The 17,504-nt window shown below is 40.4% G+C and overlaps 1 protein-coding gene across 2 annotated transcripts in view; it reads right to left on the reverse strand.

Annotated features, from left to right (window-relative positions):
- Window positions 1–2,763: 2,763 nt before the first annotated feature.
- The window catches only part of DCX (doublecortin), a 113,320-nt gene continuing 98,579 nt past the window's right edge, over window positions 2,764–17,504 (reverse strand). For both annotated transcript variants that reach the window (XM_075007777.1, XM_075007776.1), the window contains exon 7: window positions 2,764–16,439. In XM_075007777.1, coding sequence (XP_074863878.1) covers window positions 16,383–16,439 — 57 coding nt within the window. In that variant the 3' untranslated portion in view covers window positions 2,764–16,382. The remainder of the gene's footprint in view (window positions 16,440–17,504) is intronic.

Here is a 17,504-nt window from a genome sequence, read left to right on the forward strand (position 1 = left end):
CTAGATTTTCAAGAATGCACTTCTACACATACAGGATTTGCTAGTGTGCAGCCCCTGGAGTTGTGCAAAGGGTCATATCTGTGCTAGTGGGTACGCAGAAAACTGGACCTTTGAAGATGGACATCTATATATTTATGGAGCTGAAAGGGGAGGAGGTGCTGATGGCTAGTGATGGAAGGCCAGCAGTGGAAGTGAGGGATTTTAGGAAGAACTTCAGATGCTGTATGAGTAAATCTAGATTTGCCAAACAATTCTGTGTTAGAAGAGTCTTATTTCTCGAAAAAGCACAATAAAGCTCATGCTATGACAAAGCAATTCATAGCTTACTTTGCAACTGTCTTCCACATTTCACAGAGCAGCATAAAATAAATGTTCTGTCACCCGACATCTCTGGCTGCCACGTTTTGGGCTGGAATTCAAAGCCAACCACCACAGAATACTGGGATTATTTGCAACTGATAAGCCTGATAGGAAAAAAAGATGTTTCATTCGATGAGAACCACATTTGCACAGCAAGCAATAGCAGATCTTTGAGGGGGGGATTAGGTCAACAGACCAATCAAGACCAAGTGTTTTGTCCAGAAGTTAACATAGGTATTTTCACAGCTATGACAAAGAAGGGAAACTGAAAGTGAATGGTGTCTATGCAGGTATCAGAAGGGTAGCCAAGATAGTCTGTATCTTCAAAAAGCAACAAGAAGTCCTGTGGCACCTTATAGACTAACAGATATTTTGGAGCCTGTTTTGTGCGCAGAGACCTGCTTTGTCAGATGCATGAGTGGGGTGTTCCAGAGGAGGATCTAAATATATAGGCTCATGAAAAGGAGTGAGTCCCAGTCAAAAGGAGGGCCAGAGTTGAAAAGGTCAGTTCAGTCACAGATGATGTGTCTATACACTGATCCATCAGCGTTAGTGGGAATACTGAACTTTGGGGGCTCTATTCTATGCTCACTTACGCTGACCTAAATCAAGACTAATATCCTTTACATCACCAGAATTTATGGGGGTGTGAGCAAAAGCAGACCCCTTTTTTTTTCCAGCAATGGTCCTTATTAGACAAATACTATATTACCCCAATGTCATCCACTAATCTCCCTTGAGAGCTCATCTCCATGTTCCTGCAATTTGCAATGTGAATCTGCTGCACACCAGCTGGCTGAACAGTAACATCCCATGTGGACCCTGCTACATACAGTGAAAGTCCTGGTGTGCAGGGTGAGCTACTGTTACTTGAAAGCACAGAAAGTTAGTAGGTATTCTGGAACTTTCACTGGGCTACAACTAGCTCCACATGGGATATTACTGCTCAGCAAGCTGGTGTGGGGGAGACTGATTGCCAAGCATACTGTGAAGCAACTTGCTGTGCAGACAAACACACTTCCTAGGGCAGCTGCTATAGTCACACAACCCACATGGAGATGACAAGGTTTTAAACCTTCTTGTTCCGGAAGATGAGTCTTTGTTTCCATGGAGAGTCAAGGTGAGTGAGGTAATATCCTCAGTTGGACTAAATTCTGCCCAGGAGAGATCTGGGAAACTAGCTGAGTGCTGCTCTTAAATATGAGGTGGAACAAACTGTAACATAAGGAGTTCTCAAGGAACCACTCAAGGTGAAGTGGCTTGTTAAGCCCACTCCAGTCACTGGGGTGCTATGTTTGGGGTCTGTGAAAATGAATGCAGAATAATTTTGAAAGCATTTGTTCTGCTTTTTGTGTGTCTGCATTGCTCTGTGCTTACGCACATTCAAACACATGCTGCTCTATGGGGCTTTCCTCCGACTGGCTTCATTTGGGGAATCACAGATTTTTAACTCGGTCTTTCACTGAAAACAGTAATGTACTGTATGCTTGTTTTTAATCTGTCCAAGCACAGCTTGTTAATGACTAATGGTTGCCAATAATCAGCCAAGCAATGAAATGTGTTTGCTAATGGGTACTAGATGGAAAGGGTCAAGTATATTGACTCTTTCTGGTTGATGGTGAAAAGGACTGTACTTTTCCTATTGGGAAAAGGACAAAGGACTCTTCTGAGCATGAACTCTTGGAAAGAATTTGAGCTTTTGATGAAGGAAGATTCACATTTCAGCATTCAATGATAAGGGCCAAAGCAGAGTCAAAGCAGTCAGCTTTAGTTTTGTAGTTCCAACCAGAAATCAAACAGGAAAATAGCTTGTACTGGATAGCTGAATGAGGAGGATTATACCTCTAACATTTCTAAGGGTTTATAGTTGAGTGTCATTAACTTCACTGTGCTACCACTAATGTAGCTGTGAGAGAAGAACTTGTATCTTATTTGCTACTGGTGAAACAGCCCTGTGCAGAGAGCCACCACAAACCCTGCAAACCACACATGTCCTACAAAACCCCTCATCAGAATGTGAGAGTAAGATTTAGGTAGAACGGGGCCCTTTTTCTGGCTGCTTCCCAGGGGGATTTCAAACCATGGGTCAAGTTTTGCACCAGTATGAATCTGGTGAAAGCCTTTGGCTTCAGTGGGGTAATATGAGTTGCAAACCCAGTGCAGACCATATTTGACCGTTTACCGCAGGATAGAGTCCTTTCCAGATTACAATCTGCACATCTCTTTCCCATCACACACGTATGGATATTTTCATGAATTCACCACACTCAAGATCGCTCCCCTATTTCATTTTTCTTTTGTGCAAGTACAACTGGGGAATGCTTTGGGCAGGACTGGGAACTCTGCTCACATCTGTTTTTAAACGTATTGACCAGGCCAAATAAAAGAAACAAAAGGTTTTCTCAGCCTAAATGTTGAAACCAAATTTTATTTTTTGAAAGTGACATTACACACATCTTGCAAATGTACATTTAGATGAGAAAAGAATGAGTAACAAATATTGAGAGCGAAGCTATCAAGTGGACAGGTTCTCTGCTGCATGGCATTGCATTACAAGTATTATCAGATCTGGGGATAATTATTACAAGTGGTAAAAACTGTTCACAACACCTCACAAAAATGAAAATTTGTGCTAGAACGCTAACTCTTATAAAAGGAAATGCTGCTCAAAGAGAGGAGGCATGAGGGATAGACACACAGATCCAGGGTTGGTAGACTTGAGGGGGTCATTCATGTCTGTTTCCTTTGTTTCTTACAAATCCCATCTTTGTAAGTGGACTCCCTATTTTCATCACTTTTATAGCTGTATATCCTCTATTGCAAAAGGAGTCACAACTACCAAGAAATTCTGTAAATTGATATCAGAGTTTGGGAATGTGGAAAAAGAGGGTGCGTTTTTAGAACCTCTAATGCACTTTCATCCCCTAGCCTTCCATTGACTATTCAGTAAAATCAAAGAGCATCTGTAAACTCTGCAATTCCAGACCGATGGGACTGCATCCATTAAAAACAGACATGTACAGGGCAGAATACAAATGTGTCATATATCTAATGCCTCTGTTGCAATGCATAAATAAGATCACATCTTTTACTAATGATGTGATCTTGTAAATATTTAACTACAGTTCAATCAAAGACAATTTGTGACTTATCTCTATCTGTTTTGCTTTAAAGTTCAGTGCCTATTTCAAGTGCCAAAGGCATTGTTCTGTGATAAGTAATACATACAAGAACCTGTTGAAAACTGCTTTTCAGACTTACTTCTATATTATTTTACTTATGCCCAAATCTGTAACTTACAACCATGAGAGAGTGAGAGATAGAAAAATCTTCTTTTGAAGAGTAAAGGAAGAGTTAATTAAGAAATTAGATGTACAATACCATGCATTTACTCTCAAAAGCTTGTTCACTAGCAAACTAGCATTTCTAATACTACAACCACGAATTTACATCTGTTATCTAAGTAATTGAGTTCTACCTACAGCTATGGAGCAGAAGTTTTTTTTTTTCTTTCCCCCCCCCACTTTAAAACGTCCATAAAAATGTTTTCTGTACAAGTTGAATGGCACAAAAGGTGGTAAAAATGCTAAATATCTCACCGCAAATGGAAAATGCAGAATTAGTTCAAAACATGCATGTACCGTGTACAGATAAGCAAGAAATCATTGGCATAAAGCTGCAATATATTACAAGATGATACAGTTGAGACATTTTGGCATAACCTCTTGCTTGTTCATGTCCCTCACAGGCAACTTTAAATTATATTTTATTTTAAAAAGAAATTCAAGATATATCCCCAAGCAGTAAGTTAACAAAGGGTCATGCTATTTATCTGAAGAAGAAAAGAATCCCCACCTCCATGAAGAAAAAGCATGAAAAGTCAACAATGTTGTATGCTATACTGATACTGGCTTATGAAAAGTTTTTGCCAAAATGAAATGTTACATGGATCTGTTTCAGGAAAACGAAGACTTCGGGTAAATTAATAATGTTTTGTACAACATGTAATTAGTTAAATACATCACTATTTAAACAAAAAATGAAATTCACCAGTCTAGCAAAATACAGCTCAACCCATACAATTGTCATGTCCTTCAAAGTTATGTACAGAGTCTAAAATACTCCCACTAAACTTTAAACTTAGCCTGTTTTTTCCCTCCCCACCCCCAACTGAATGAACACAGAAAACACATTATGGCCTCTTGGTTATATTATATTGCAGCTTGTCATTAATAATGGAATTATACAAACTCTACACATGACATAAGACAGTAATCAATGATCAGGTTCCAATTCAGCTGCACACCCACCTTAACACAATTTACTTCTCAACAGAATTGCAGCCTACTGAAGAACTGCAAAGGTCAGCATTAAGAATGAAAACAATAAATGTTCTTCAGATAGCAGTGTCCTGAAGAACTTGGAGTTTAATGAGAGTGGCTTATTGTAGCTTGTGATTAAGAAAACAGGCAAATGCTAGTAACATGAAAGACATCAGCTGGTATTCTTTTCCTGTGCTGCTAGGCTATTCAGTATTATAGGATCCAGGATACCAGGAAGTGAAAAGGCATATCTATGACCTCGAAATTGTCATCATCTCACAGAACTGGAGATTCAACTAGACAGGCCTCCTTTTCCTAAGCAGCCTCTGGTTGCCTTCTAAACTCATAGTCGTAGCCGCACTAGGAGTGCCAAATTTAGAAATTTGCTTGGATCACAGGTAGTTTAAATGACAAAAGAACTAGTAATAATTTACATGTCAGTATTTGGCATGTACTGTAATTATTCATAGGCTTTCTTGTTCTTACATTCAATACTTCTGCTTCACGTTATTTAGAGACACCAATTCATTAACAGTGCAATTATTCCCCTAGACATTCTTTTTTTCAAACAGACACCTTATTAGACATTACACTAAATCTGAAGGCATTTCCATAGCAAAGAAAAGAAAAAGAACCTGTTAAGGATGTACTGCTTTGCAAGTACTCTGGAGACATTACTGGGTGCAGAGCATGTGACAGACGCTGAAATCCTGCTACATTTACCACCTCCAGCTGAATAACAATCCATACATGACAACTTGTCTACAGTGAGTAACAGGCAGAAAAGCAGCTGTAGTGGAATATTACCAACAGGACATGGCTGTAAATTTTTAGCAGGAACCACTATAGGCGTAGAAGTGGGCCTAACACCTGAAATTTTGATTTGATTCTGTATTTCCTCACTATCCGGCAGTTCCTAGATGCAGATTTCTGTTTGGTCCATTACAGAGACAGGAGTCATCTCTTTAGTATGGCTTTGGATCTTGGCCTCCCTGAAACGTCAGGGTTTTCAGAACTGGAGTCTCAGCTCAGGCCCCTCTCTGCCTAATGTTGCCAGCATATCTGGTTATGACTGCATGTGCCAGATGAACAATTCTGTTATCATCATCATCATCGTGATAGTAACTCCCACAGGGATACAGTCTTGCAGATAGAGCATTACTCAGATGAAGCTCAGCTACTTGATCAGTGATCCTACTCTGGGAGAGCTGAAATATTTAAACAACTTTTTGAGAGAAGACAGTAGCTTTTTACTGAATAAAACTGAATAATTGGCTGTAAAATAGAGGTGGGCAGAACCAGAATCAGCCGAGAGTTTACTTTACAACTTAAAATTAAACGAACTTGAACTCTCTTTCTTATGTTCTAAAACATCTAGTAAAACCCTTTTCTTTAAGCAACAACAACAAAAAAATAACATAAGCCTCCATTCACCATGGTCCCGGATAGCACTGGGAATAGAAATACTGAGGGAGAGGCAATTTCCCATCTTGCAAACATGTTGGGCCCTGAACTGCCCATCAAGAATCAGTCTCCAGTAGATTCAGCTTTTCTTAGAACCAGAAAACTCATGAGGCTCTGATTTTCTGAGACTCCCAGAATGACCTTCAGATGGATGCTTAACTGAATGGAACCACTGTGGCTGCCTCATCACTAGCCACTATAAAACCAATCTATAATATTTAAGAGACCTATCAGAGATGCATACAGAGAGGGACATTATTGTCTATCTGGAATCTGGAGTCTCCAACGTGAATTCTGCTTCAGTAATCCTGGAAATTGACCCCACAATTGAATGTTCACAACAGGAACTATCTACAGCAACCAGTCTTTGAAATACAGGACCCACATCTCTGCTGGCATAAATGGACACAGCTCCATTTACTTGAATGGAGTTTTTAATCCATTTGTGCCAGCAGAGAATCTACTCTGCTAAGTTTTATACTATCAAGTTTGATATTGTGTCTTTAATGTAGAATCTCCTGCACCAAATCTTCCAATCTTTGTTCAGAAAACGCATCCCCCACCACCAGCCAAACAAGAAACAACTCTCCCACTGAAATCCAGGGGACTTTTACCTGAGTAAGTAACTGGACATGGCTATGAGGGTTAAATTCACTAGTGCTGTAACTCTACTGATGTTAAAGGAGTTACACCAGCAGCAAATTTGGTCCTATATGCATATCTTTCCTTCTGGCTGGGCTTTCTCCTGAATGTATGAGGTGCATTGGCCATAACTCCAGGTGTTTTCAGATGGCAGTGATGAATGTAGAGGAAGATAGATATTTAAAAGTGATATTAATATGCCAGGGAATAGCTGGTAAACAACACATTTTGAAACTCACTTTCATTTACACATCTTCTTGTCTAAGCCAAGAAACTACAATCAGGCTGGCCAGTATGGACACTGTGCTTGAAAGACTCTGTCCTTTTCTTCCCAGCACAACAAAGAGGGAAAGGCTTTAAACTCTACAACTAGACAGCTTCAGAAAAGAGAATTCCTACATTATATGGGCCAGATTTGTGGGTCAGGTAGAATAGTACCTGACTACACAAGTGATACCATGTGAGCCAATGGGATCATGAATGGAGAAGTGTGCTCTTTGCCAGGGAAAGAGAATCTGACCCTAAAGTAATGAAAATGGAACTGATAAAACAATTTGCTCCCACATAAGACACACGCCCCCTCACAAAAAAAAAATCACTGCAGAAAAATTAGCATCAGCATTGAAGTTCCTGTGGCAGATTGACTGCAGGAAGCCCTGGGCAAGATTATACACTTCCAACCATCCAGAGGACTGTCTGACTCCTCTAACAGCCCTGTTGGAATTAGCAATACTCTTTCTGGAACAAGGCACTGCTCAGTGTGAGTAAGCATTGCAGAGTCCGACTCGATATTAATTCGCATTTCCTGATGGAAGGAGTCAGAGCAGGTGGGTTTTCTGTTCTGCATGGGTGGCCAGTGACTCAGCGAACAAGACCAGCAGTGGGTCAAAGAGCTCAGCAGTTCTGTGCAGCTTTACAAAATAATAAATCTTGATTCTCTTCCCTCAGGAGGCTGTGGTGGCTCTTTCCTAACTAGAGCAGCCTGCTTGGCCTATGGTTGTTCGGAGATTCCTGGGTTCCCTGAGGAAGGATGTGATGTGCCCTCATTACTCCTTTTTGGTCCTCTTGCACGGTCCCTCTGCCAACACCCAGCCTGTCCTTTTGGGAACCAGGCAGCACTGCTGAATTTCTATTTCTAATCCTATGCAGGGCGAGAAAAATAAAAATAAAACAAAATCACATCATCTCTCAACAGAGCCTGGCAGTTTCCTCCTCTTTCAAGGACGTCAGACTTTCATGTGCCAGCAGAAAGAGGGACAGGGCAGGAAAGAAATTTCAAACCGAGTTCTTCTGCCCACAGCTGGGTAGGACCTGATTTTGGTGCTGAGGAGCAGGACACTAATTATCACCACATAGGCTTCTAGCCTGTGTAGTCACGGTGGAGCACGTTACCAGCTCACAGCCACAGACCCCCGCTGGCTGCCAGTTCAGAGTCAAGCTGCAGGTCCTCAGCCACCCCAGGCTTTCCCTTTTTGTTCATTATTCTTGGTTTTGCCAGCCTCTTTATTTACATTTCTGCATGTGTCAAAGCCTGACATCGCCACCGCTCTGTCTCAGGCATTCTTTTTCATTCGGTTTAGTATTATGACAAAGTTCCTTCTTTTATCCCGCTGCTCACTAAACATTTCCCAACAAATACTCCCTGCCAGCCCCCTCGGAAATGAGTCTCCTTTCTTTGTTTCCCATCACTTTGGCCATCACAGCATCCTTCTTTCATACTGTGCAAGTCAGACTCTAATTGCTGCAGAGTGTTGTTAACTCCCTCTAGGCATCCTTCTGCTGCAACGGTTCCACTGCAAACTGTCAAACCTGGGGGAGTTTTACAACTGGCTGCAGAATTTTGGGTGTCTGTTCACAATTGTAGTGAGTGACCTTAGGAATAGGTGAGCGCCACTAAAGATGTTAAGAGAAAGATGAAAAACAATCCTTTTCTGTGAGAAGATGAGCAGTAAACAGCTCCCAAACTGGTCTGCTCTCTGCTTGGCGTCAGGCCCTTGAAATCACTGGAGTTATAGAGATGGCTCATTAGGTACAAATTCAGTCTTGAGAGAGCCAGAGCTGATGTGGACAATTTCAGCCCCATGCTCCCTTGCTAGATCTGGATAAACAGTAGTCCCTGTTTATGAACGGGAAAGTGCAGCCAAGTGTAATTATTCCCTTCATTTTCTTTGTCTGTTATGCAGGCTCCCTTGCTTATGACGCTGTCCTGTGTTGAGCTCTTTGCTGCGGTTAAAGGACCCCCCATCCGCCACCTTCCTAACTTCTGAGATTCCTCTTGCACAGCTTCACTTCAGCTACCAAGCAGTACATGTTGCCTGGATGAGCCTCGTATGGGCAGATGCTCTCTCCAGAACCTCCTTGGGTAGCTCAGTGGTAGAAGAAGAATATTTAACAGAAATCAAGCTGTACATAGACCAGATAAGTCAAGGTTTCCCAGCCATCCAGTCCAAACTCAGCAAGCACAGCGAAGGATCTAGGATTTGCCAATAGTTAAGCAGATGGGCAGAGAGGGGTGGGCTAAGAAAGGGCACAGTCCTGAACAGTTCCTACAATACCAGCAATACAAATGAAACATCAACTTAGTGGACAAACTGCTTTCAAATGGATGGAGGCTTAGACTACAAGATCTAACAGAGGGAAGGCTTGAAAAGATCCATTAAGCTGACATAGAAGCAAAAAAGTGCAGTGCAAGAGCACATTAAAGCTGCTGGTGTCCAGGACAGTGAAAATGGACTTGGTGGAAAGCTACATAAAAGACCACATTGTTAATTAGAGCACAGAGGTGAAAGAAAGACAAAGCAGTCCAATAAACACTGGCTAAAACACTACTGGTACAAGAGCCTTCATTTCCCGTTCTCAATATGTGAAAAAGGCTAATCTGCCAGCAAACTTATCCATGTGTGGTCACATGCTAACAAGTTCCTGAAACTTTTGCCAAAGATGATGGAGTTTTGGTTTGCTCCAGTGCTGCTTGCAGGCTTCATTACAGAATAACTAAAACGATCCCTAGCTCTTCTGTAGCCCTTCTCATCATGCAGAAGCTAAGGCTCAAGAGGAGAGGTGACTTGCTCAAGGTCACCATACAAGGCCATGGAAGAGCTGGGAATAGAATCCAGGTCTCCTGACTTCAAATCACTATCCACTAGGCTCTGAATGTGGGGTTGGGTTTTGTTAGCCTAAGGTCACCTAACACCATGCCAGCAGTGCAAAAGGGCCTCGTGGGTGTAAGTATTGTGTTCTCTCACTCTAAGTCCCTTCCTCACTACCCGAGCAGCGTAAAGTGGTCTTATTTTAAATAAGAACCAGGCCTTATGATCTTAACCAGACAACCAGTGTCCACATTTCCTACCCCAGCTGATGAATCTGTAATAGCAATTGTTACAATAAAAGCTCTAAGAAAAAAGGCTCAAGAAGTACATTAGGATCTCTTAGCACATAGAGCTACAACATGAACGTGTGTTCTTTTGCCACACAACTCCTGACAGATCAGGAGATTCTTTACCAGACCCATCAAATTCTGGATCCTCAGATCTTCAAGCACTCAGAGAAAAAGGCAGCTATAGGAATCCCAAACTCGGTGTTACAAGTGAAAACGTGTTACGAGACATACCAGAGATAAGACCAGGATGAAAAATGGAGGGGGAGGTGGTGGGGCACAAGAACAGGGTCCATGACTGGAGCAGCAAGAACCCTCAAATACTATCTAATCCATGCCCATCAGGCTGCCTTCAGAGGCAGAGGGGTCAGCTTTATCTCAATTGTTAGCCGCCCCGAGGCCTTCCCAGACCTCAGACATACTGTGAGAAGTCATCATCACCATCGGGCAGAATGAATCTGGGATAATCTATACCATCATTTTCACAGTGTGTTAACACAGCCCAGCTGAATAAATAGAAAGCTGCCTAATCATCTCAGCAGGCTCACTATTCGGGGAATGTTCCCCACCTGCCAGTTTATATGAATGCCTTATTGGAGTTTTTAGTAGAAGTAAGAGTTTCTGAAGCCCAAAGAAGGGAGACGTGGCAGAAGGCACTTACAGAGTTAATACAGTTGGTCTTACCACACACAGACTTACTGGTAGTTGTATCATTTCTAAACAATCACCAATAATGCAGTTATCCCACTGCCAACACACATGGGCTCTTTGTAATGGCTTAAATCTCAGTGTAGGCCTAGTGATAAGAAGTTCTGTATATCACCTTGCCTGCAAAAACTTTGAGTATATTAGCTCCCTAATATAGATAACATCATTGAACCTGAAAAGCAGATTTCAGGCAGCTTTAATGATGGCTCAGTACTCAGAAAAATAACTTAATCCTATTTAAAACATTTTAAATCACTGTTACAGGAAGGACACTCGTTTGCTCTCCCTTACCTCCATTTGATAGTTAATACACAGGGAGACTGTTTTAGATTACTCCATGGCTGTACTAGATATTCATGTATTTTTTTCTTTTTTGTAAGGATGGTACCTGCTCCTGTTGAAGTTAATGGTATCTCTCCCATTGACCTCAGTGGGAAAAGGACAGATATTATCTATTACGCTCCCATTGAGATAAATGGGAAAATTCTTACTGATGTTAAAGGAAGAAACACTGGACTTTAAGGGTCACATTGTATCCTAGAACAGAGAATGTGACTTCCACTGATGTCTCAGTGGAACGTCACATAAACAGGGATATTGTATGGCCCAAAAAGAGCAATGCGCCATAGTGTAATTTCCAAGACAAGAAGGAGCAGCCACCAAATCATCATTTTAAAGGTCTGATATTTTATAATAATAAAGAGGGGTGGGCAGAGCTGACATGGTTTGGCAGGGTTAGCTGTGAGCAGCTGTACCTGTAGATGCTCAGGTAAATAAAGCACCTGGCCAATTGCATCTGGCCTGCAGGACGCTTATTGTCCCCCCATGATAATAAAGGACAACACACTTTTTACACCACCTTTTCAGTGTTAAAAATAACTTACATATAACATTGCTTGGTTGTGTGTCAATATCGTTTCGTTTCCCTCACCCTTTTTTCCATTCAAAAACTATAATTCTGAAACAAGGGCAAACCACAGCCGACGTGTGTCTGAGAGACAGACCAATCAAAGTGAAAGAGGGATATGGTGGCTGAGCTAATTTTTTGGATCTCAGAGGGGGTAGCAGCTCCTAGCCCATTAGAAGGTCATGCTTTATGGATGTTAGGACTGTGGACACTTTTAGGATAGAAGGAAGTTGGACACCCCATCACGAAAAATGTGACAAATTAAAATTAAGTAACTGAAATCTTTAGAGTCTATCTCAGGGGCTTCATACACATAAATCAGAGACTAGCTTAACTGCTGTGAAGGTCTCTTGGCGGTTGCTCGATAATGAGTACAATATCTTCATGTCACCCTCCTATTTGTGAGTCCATGGTAGGACTGGTGTCATTCTACAATCGCAGAAGCTCTGGTCCATACACTTCACTATTTAGATGTCAAAAAACATTTCAGAAGGATCTATAATTTGAGGCAATAATCTGTGGGCCTATGGTCTACAAATAAAATGACCACTGATATTTCTTTAATTCCCCCTTAATGTGGTATGCCTTGAAACATGCATACACAGTACTTAATGAGTATAGATGTGGAAGTAGACCAGGCATAGAGTAAATTTCTTCAGGTACTGCCTTAACACAATGCTGTTTTAGTGACTTAGTTGCTGAAAACACTTAGATGGCTTCATATGGAAAATTAGACAATGCTTTTATAACAGAATCTGGCAACTCCTCATATCCTGAGATTTGTATGTTATAAATGAAGAAAAAAACGAGACATGAACTCCAAAGAGGATCATGGCAGTAATATGCTCTGCTCCAAGCCATTCAAATTGAGTGGAATTGCAGCAAGTAGTCTGCTAAAAATAATTCACAATTCATCACAATTCCGGACAGCACTTAAGCATGTGCTTAAATCCCAGTGAGGTAAATGAGATTTAAGTCCAGGCTCATAATTAAGCACACACATATGCCTTCTTGAATCAGAGCCATTCATATATTGAAATTACTATTGTATAGTGCCTATAATTCTTTCCTTTTATATTCCATCTATTTTAGAGACCCTGTGAAACCAAAGAAGCTTTGCATTTTATGGACACTATTCTACATGCATTTCTGTACAAGTATTGGTGCATTATCAGTGTTACCACACACTAACTATATGTTATATCTGAAGTGCTCTCTGACCTCTACCTACAGTCCAGGTATCTCTATCTTGAAAATTCTTCTTAACCCTAGGAGTCTGACCTCTTATGCTGTTTTACTTCTGGCTTTTGTTCAGTTGAATGGCTATTATTTTCTCTTAGAAGAAAATGCTTCCTTTTAATAGGCATCTAAATTCTCTTCCTCAGGTAGGGTGTACTCGAAAACAATCATATCAGTCCTGCTCAATCCTGCAGAACTCTTACTCATGTGAGTTGTCCTTAAGCATGCAAAATGGCTGCTGCGAGTGAGTATTTGCAGGATCAAGTTATTAGATATGCCACTTTAAGTGCAATTCACGAAGAATGCCTGAAACAGGTCTTTAGAAAGTTCCATTAGCAAGGGTTTTTAAATGATATGAGCACTGTTCATGCCACATGGAAAACTATCTACTTCTGCTTAAGCTACCCAAATAGTGTGTTGCCCAACATTCCATTCACTTTTTTTTGGTTCCTGCTTTACCTCGTGCTGACCTTTTTTGACAGGTACCAGAAAAGAGAACTGAATTTTCTGATGCATTTTTAAGCATTGTATAGTACTGCTGTCAGAAGTATGCCTCGTATCTGCCTAGTATATCCATAGACTTGGATTCCCTGGTGAGCTATTGACAAGTGTTCTGAAAGGCTATCAGGAAGTCCCAGATGTATTTTTGGTGCTAGTCTCTTGCCTCATAGAGGACAAGGACTGGGAGATGAGTGGCAAGACACTCAAGCCACGGATGGTGAGGGAATGTCTTGTGTCACTCAAGTGACCACTACTCTGCCTCATTAACAAGCATGATAGTCATTGGAGTCCTGCTCACTCATCTTGAACAGATAGGGTGGTGGATATCATTCAGTGCAGAGCCTCTAAGAAGGTCCTCTGGACAAACTGGTAGTGTGGGGTCTTCAAAACTCCCAAAACTAAAGCAGAAAAGATAAGAATTCAGCTTCTATTATATCAAAGGTAAATTTGACTTCTCAGTGTAGCAAAGGCTATAGTCAATAATATTGTTGGCATAATTTGTTCCAATGCCTTTACACTCAAAGACCGATACATTTAAGAATGTTCTCGAAAACAGCACTTACAGGATCGTACATCTAATCAGCAACACCTAAAATAACCAGTTTTGGGTCCACAAATAGCAAAACCTCACAGCTGTGTACAACAGTCCCTCACTGGGTCTGAAAGTACTTCATAAACATTAACGAACAGTTAACCTCAAAACACCCCTATCAAACAGACCAGTGTTAATATCTTCCTTTTATAGATAAATATATTGAGGCATGAACGAACTATGAGACCTACTCCAGTTAATACACCAAATCTGGCAGAGACAAGAGCTGAAGTAGGTTCACCGGACAGCACTCCTGTGCTTTGCCCAGGAAACTGTCCTTCCCCAGTAATGAACTTTAACCATGAAGGAATGAGAACCTTTAGTCATCTCAAATGAATTCAAACAACTTAATACAATAGATCAAACGGGCACTTAACATGAAATTAAGCTTTCCATGGGAACAAACAATTGCTCATGCAAATAATTGTGGGCTCAAGACTGTAGGTGCAAATTTGACGCAAAATAACTCAAACCTCGGGGTAACTCCAAAATTTGTTTTGGATCATCTCACATGCAGCTCTCTCTCTCTTTTTTTTTTTTTTAAATAAACTTGCATTACATGCATCATCACATGAACCTAAAAGATGTAGTAGAGAGTGTTTCATCGTAGCAATAGAAAAAAAAGTGAAATGACATCCCAATACAAATGAAGGAACAAATCTGTGTCATCCTCTAGCCATGAATTTGGGTACCATCCAATATCACACACTTTATAACAGATTCTAATGACAACAGATTGGAAGGACATAAAATAATCTGCATATTGCTTAAACAAAATAAAAATAGAAGCAATAACCAAAAAAAGGTGGGTTTCTTTGCCTTGACTGTATGTAAGTAAAGTTTTGTGGTAGTCAGGTTCACTGGGAGGATTGAGATAATATCAGCTAATCTATGCCGTCAAAGCCTAAGCGTAGTAAAAACCACCAGCACTTTGTAAATACTTGAACTTTGCATCTTGCATGAGTCATTAGTAATTCATCAAAGTGAAAGATTTCTCTAAATTCCATACCGGTTTGTTTCCCCCCGATATGAGTTTCTTAAAACACAGTCTTTTGAATATCACAAAGTTCCATGTGTAAGATAACTAGAGCATCTGGCCATAGTTACAAGTATTGAATTGTATAAACCAAAACCAGAAGATTAAACATTACAAAAACTATCAAAACATTCATTATTTTGAATTGATTTCTCTTCTGTTTGGCAGTGATGACACGATTTCTAAACACAGTTATTACTGTTTCGCAACTGGCTTTTTTTTTTTGTAAATTTTTCTGAATGTATTTTTTAAAGAAAAGAAAATTACCAGCTCTTATAAAAAAGAAGGAGCTTGTATACTTACTCCCAAAACACAGATACAAGTTTTTTTTTTGCTTTTTTTTTATAAAAAGTGTATTGGTTTCTTGCTACAAAAAGCGACCGAAAGGTGTCACACCTGAAAACAAATTCTCACAGTGTTTTCAGTGTTGGCTGTTTACAAGGCATTGATATTATAAGCAGAGATAGAGAGATACCATATGGCAGGTATGATAACTTGATATCAGCCAGCATTATCTTTGCGTCACATGAGAAATATGGTTCACCAGATTCTCAGCTGACAAATACTTATATCTTCGCTTATTTATTAGAAAATGACCGAATACAGACCTTTATAATGTAATCACTGTGCTATAAATGCTTCACTTAGCACCTTATGCTACATTCCTGAATCTTGTCCAAACTCCTTTGTTTCACATTCTGCTGGCATCTTAAGCATCTTTCACCAGAGAAATAACTCATCCTGCCTCCCCACCCAAACTGGTGCTAGACAGCCTGCAGGTACTAAAACCAAGGATGTAAAATATGAAGCAGATCTCCTTTCATAGAGTTGCTTGCATTCATCAGAATTTTGGAAAGCTGGAGACTAGTAATCATTTTCTAGTAGCTTTAAAATTAATCAGTGAAATATTTATGTATACACTTATAGGGGGAACTGTCAACTTCTTGGTGGTCAATAGTAAACTCAAGAAGTTAGAGCAGAAGAAAACATTGCAGTAATGGGGGAAATATATGAGAACACTGGCCTCAGACTGCTGAGGATGGTATCCCTCTATCCCTATCAGACAATTGGTGTAGATTTGTGGCCCGGAGGATAAATCACAGAAAAAAAATGACATAAAACTGTGTGTCCTTTGATTTGAAAGCACCGGTCACCTATCTGCTACTTTTGGCAGATGTAGTACTGTACTGTATCTTAACATAGCTTGTACTACAGACAATCAGCAGTGTGTTCCTTCACATGGAATCTCCAAGGGAATCAGAGTCATCCAAGGACAGAGGCAGGTACAAATCCTGTAAGAAGAAAGAAGGAAGTGTTAACTCCCACAATCAGTTTCCAACTTCTCTTCTAGTAAGGAGACTGCTCTGTCATTCAGCTGGTGAAGTCCCACTTCCTGTGAACAAGGTGGAAGTCTCCTTCAGAGGACTTCAAATGGGCAAACTTACTGTCTGAGGAGCTCATGATTAAAAACCATGGTGGTTTACATGCATGGTGGGGCATGTGGTCATCTGAGAAGAACCTTTTAAGCCACGTCTCACTCTGTCAATCTGTACTAGGTTTTGCATGAATCAATAGAATCTTTTGGGATAGGGGTCAGTTTGAAACTAGATCCAGAATAAAGAGTATTACCTTTATTTCACAGCTGCCTAGATGCAACTTCTTTACAACAGCAGACTCTACAAAGTAGAGAATGATACTGCATGTTCTATTGTGTCCTTTATTTTAAGCCCCTAATAATTATACATGGACAATTGGAAGGATTTAAAAATTATTCCAGCCACAACATTTTGTTCTGGCTCTGGATATGAACTCCTAAGTTCCTGTTTTAGGCTTTGAGCTGGTTGCACCTATTAAAAGGTCCCATGTGGACCCATGTATGCCCATTATCATTAAAAAAGGCTGAAGCTCTGCTTGTTCTTTACTGAATGCTGTGTTATGCCCAGGGAAGGGCTTTTATCAAAATGCAGCAAAGCACAAAGAACTTAAAGGGGGCTCCATACAGATCTCAAGCTTCAAAACCATGGTTGGGGTGGGGGATTTCCCAAGAGAACAGATAGAGCTTTAGAATGCCAGAACTTTTACTTTATAGTTTCAGGAGGTAAAGCTATTTTTCTCTATCAAGTGCTAGAATAGCTCCTGGAATCAAACCAATGACACGTGAATGTTCTAGTAACTTAAGAGGTTGCGTTCATGTCCACAGTTAATTCAGTGGAGAAGCCTGTTGTTGATTACTCAGGGAAGAGCTGATCAAAGTCAATTGAAAGTTTTCTATGGGAATTCACTGGAATGATCATGAGCTAACTAGGCAATAAATGTAAATGAAACATCAGACAAGGTGAATTTATAATTTTAGTTAT

Source organism: Carettochelys insculpta, chromosome 13 (assembly GCF_033958435.1).
Source record: "Carettochelys insculpta isolate YL-2023 chromosome 13, ASM3395843v1, whole genome shotgun sequence".
NCBI lineage: Eukaryota > Metazoa > Chordata > Testudines > Carettochelyidae > Carettochelys > Carettochelys insculpta.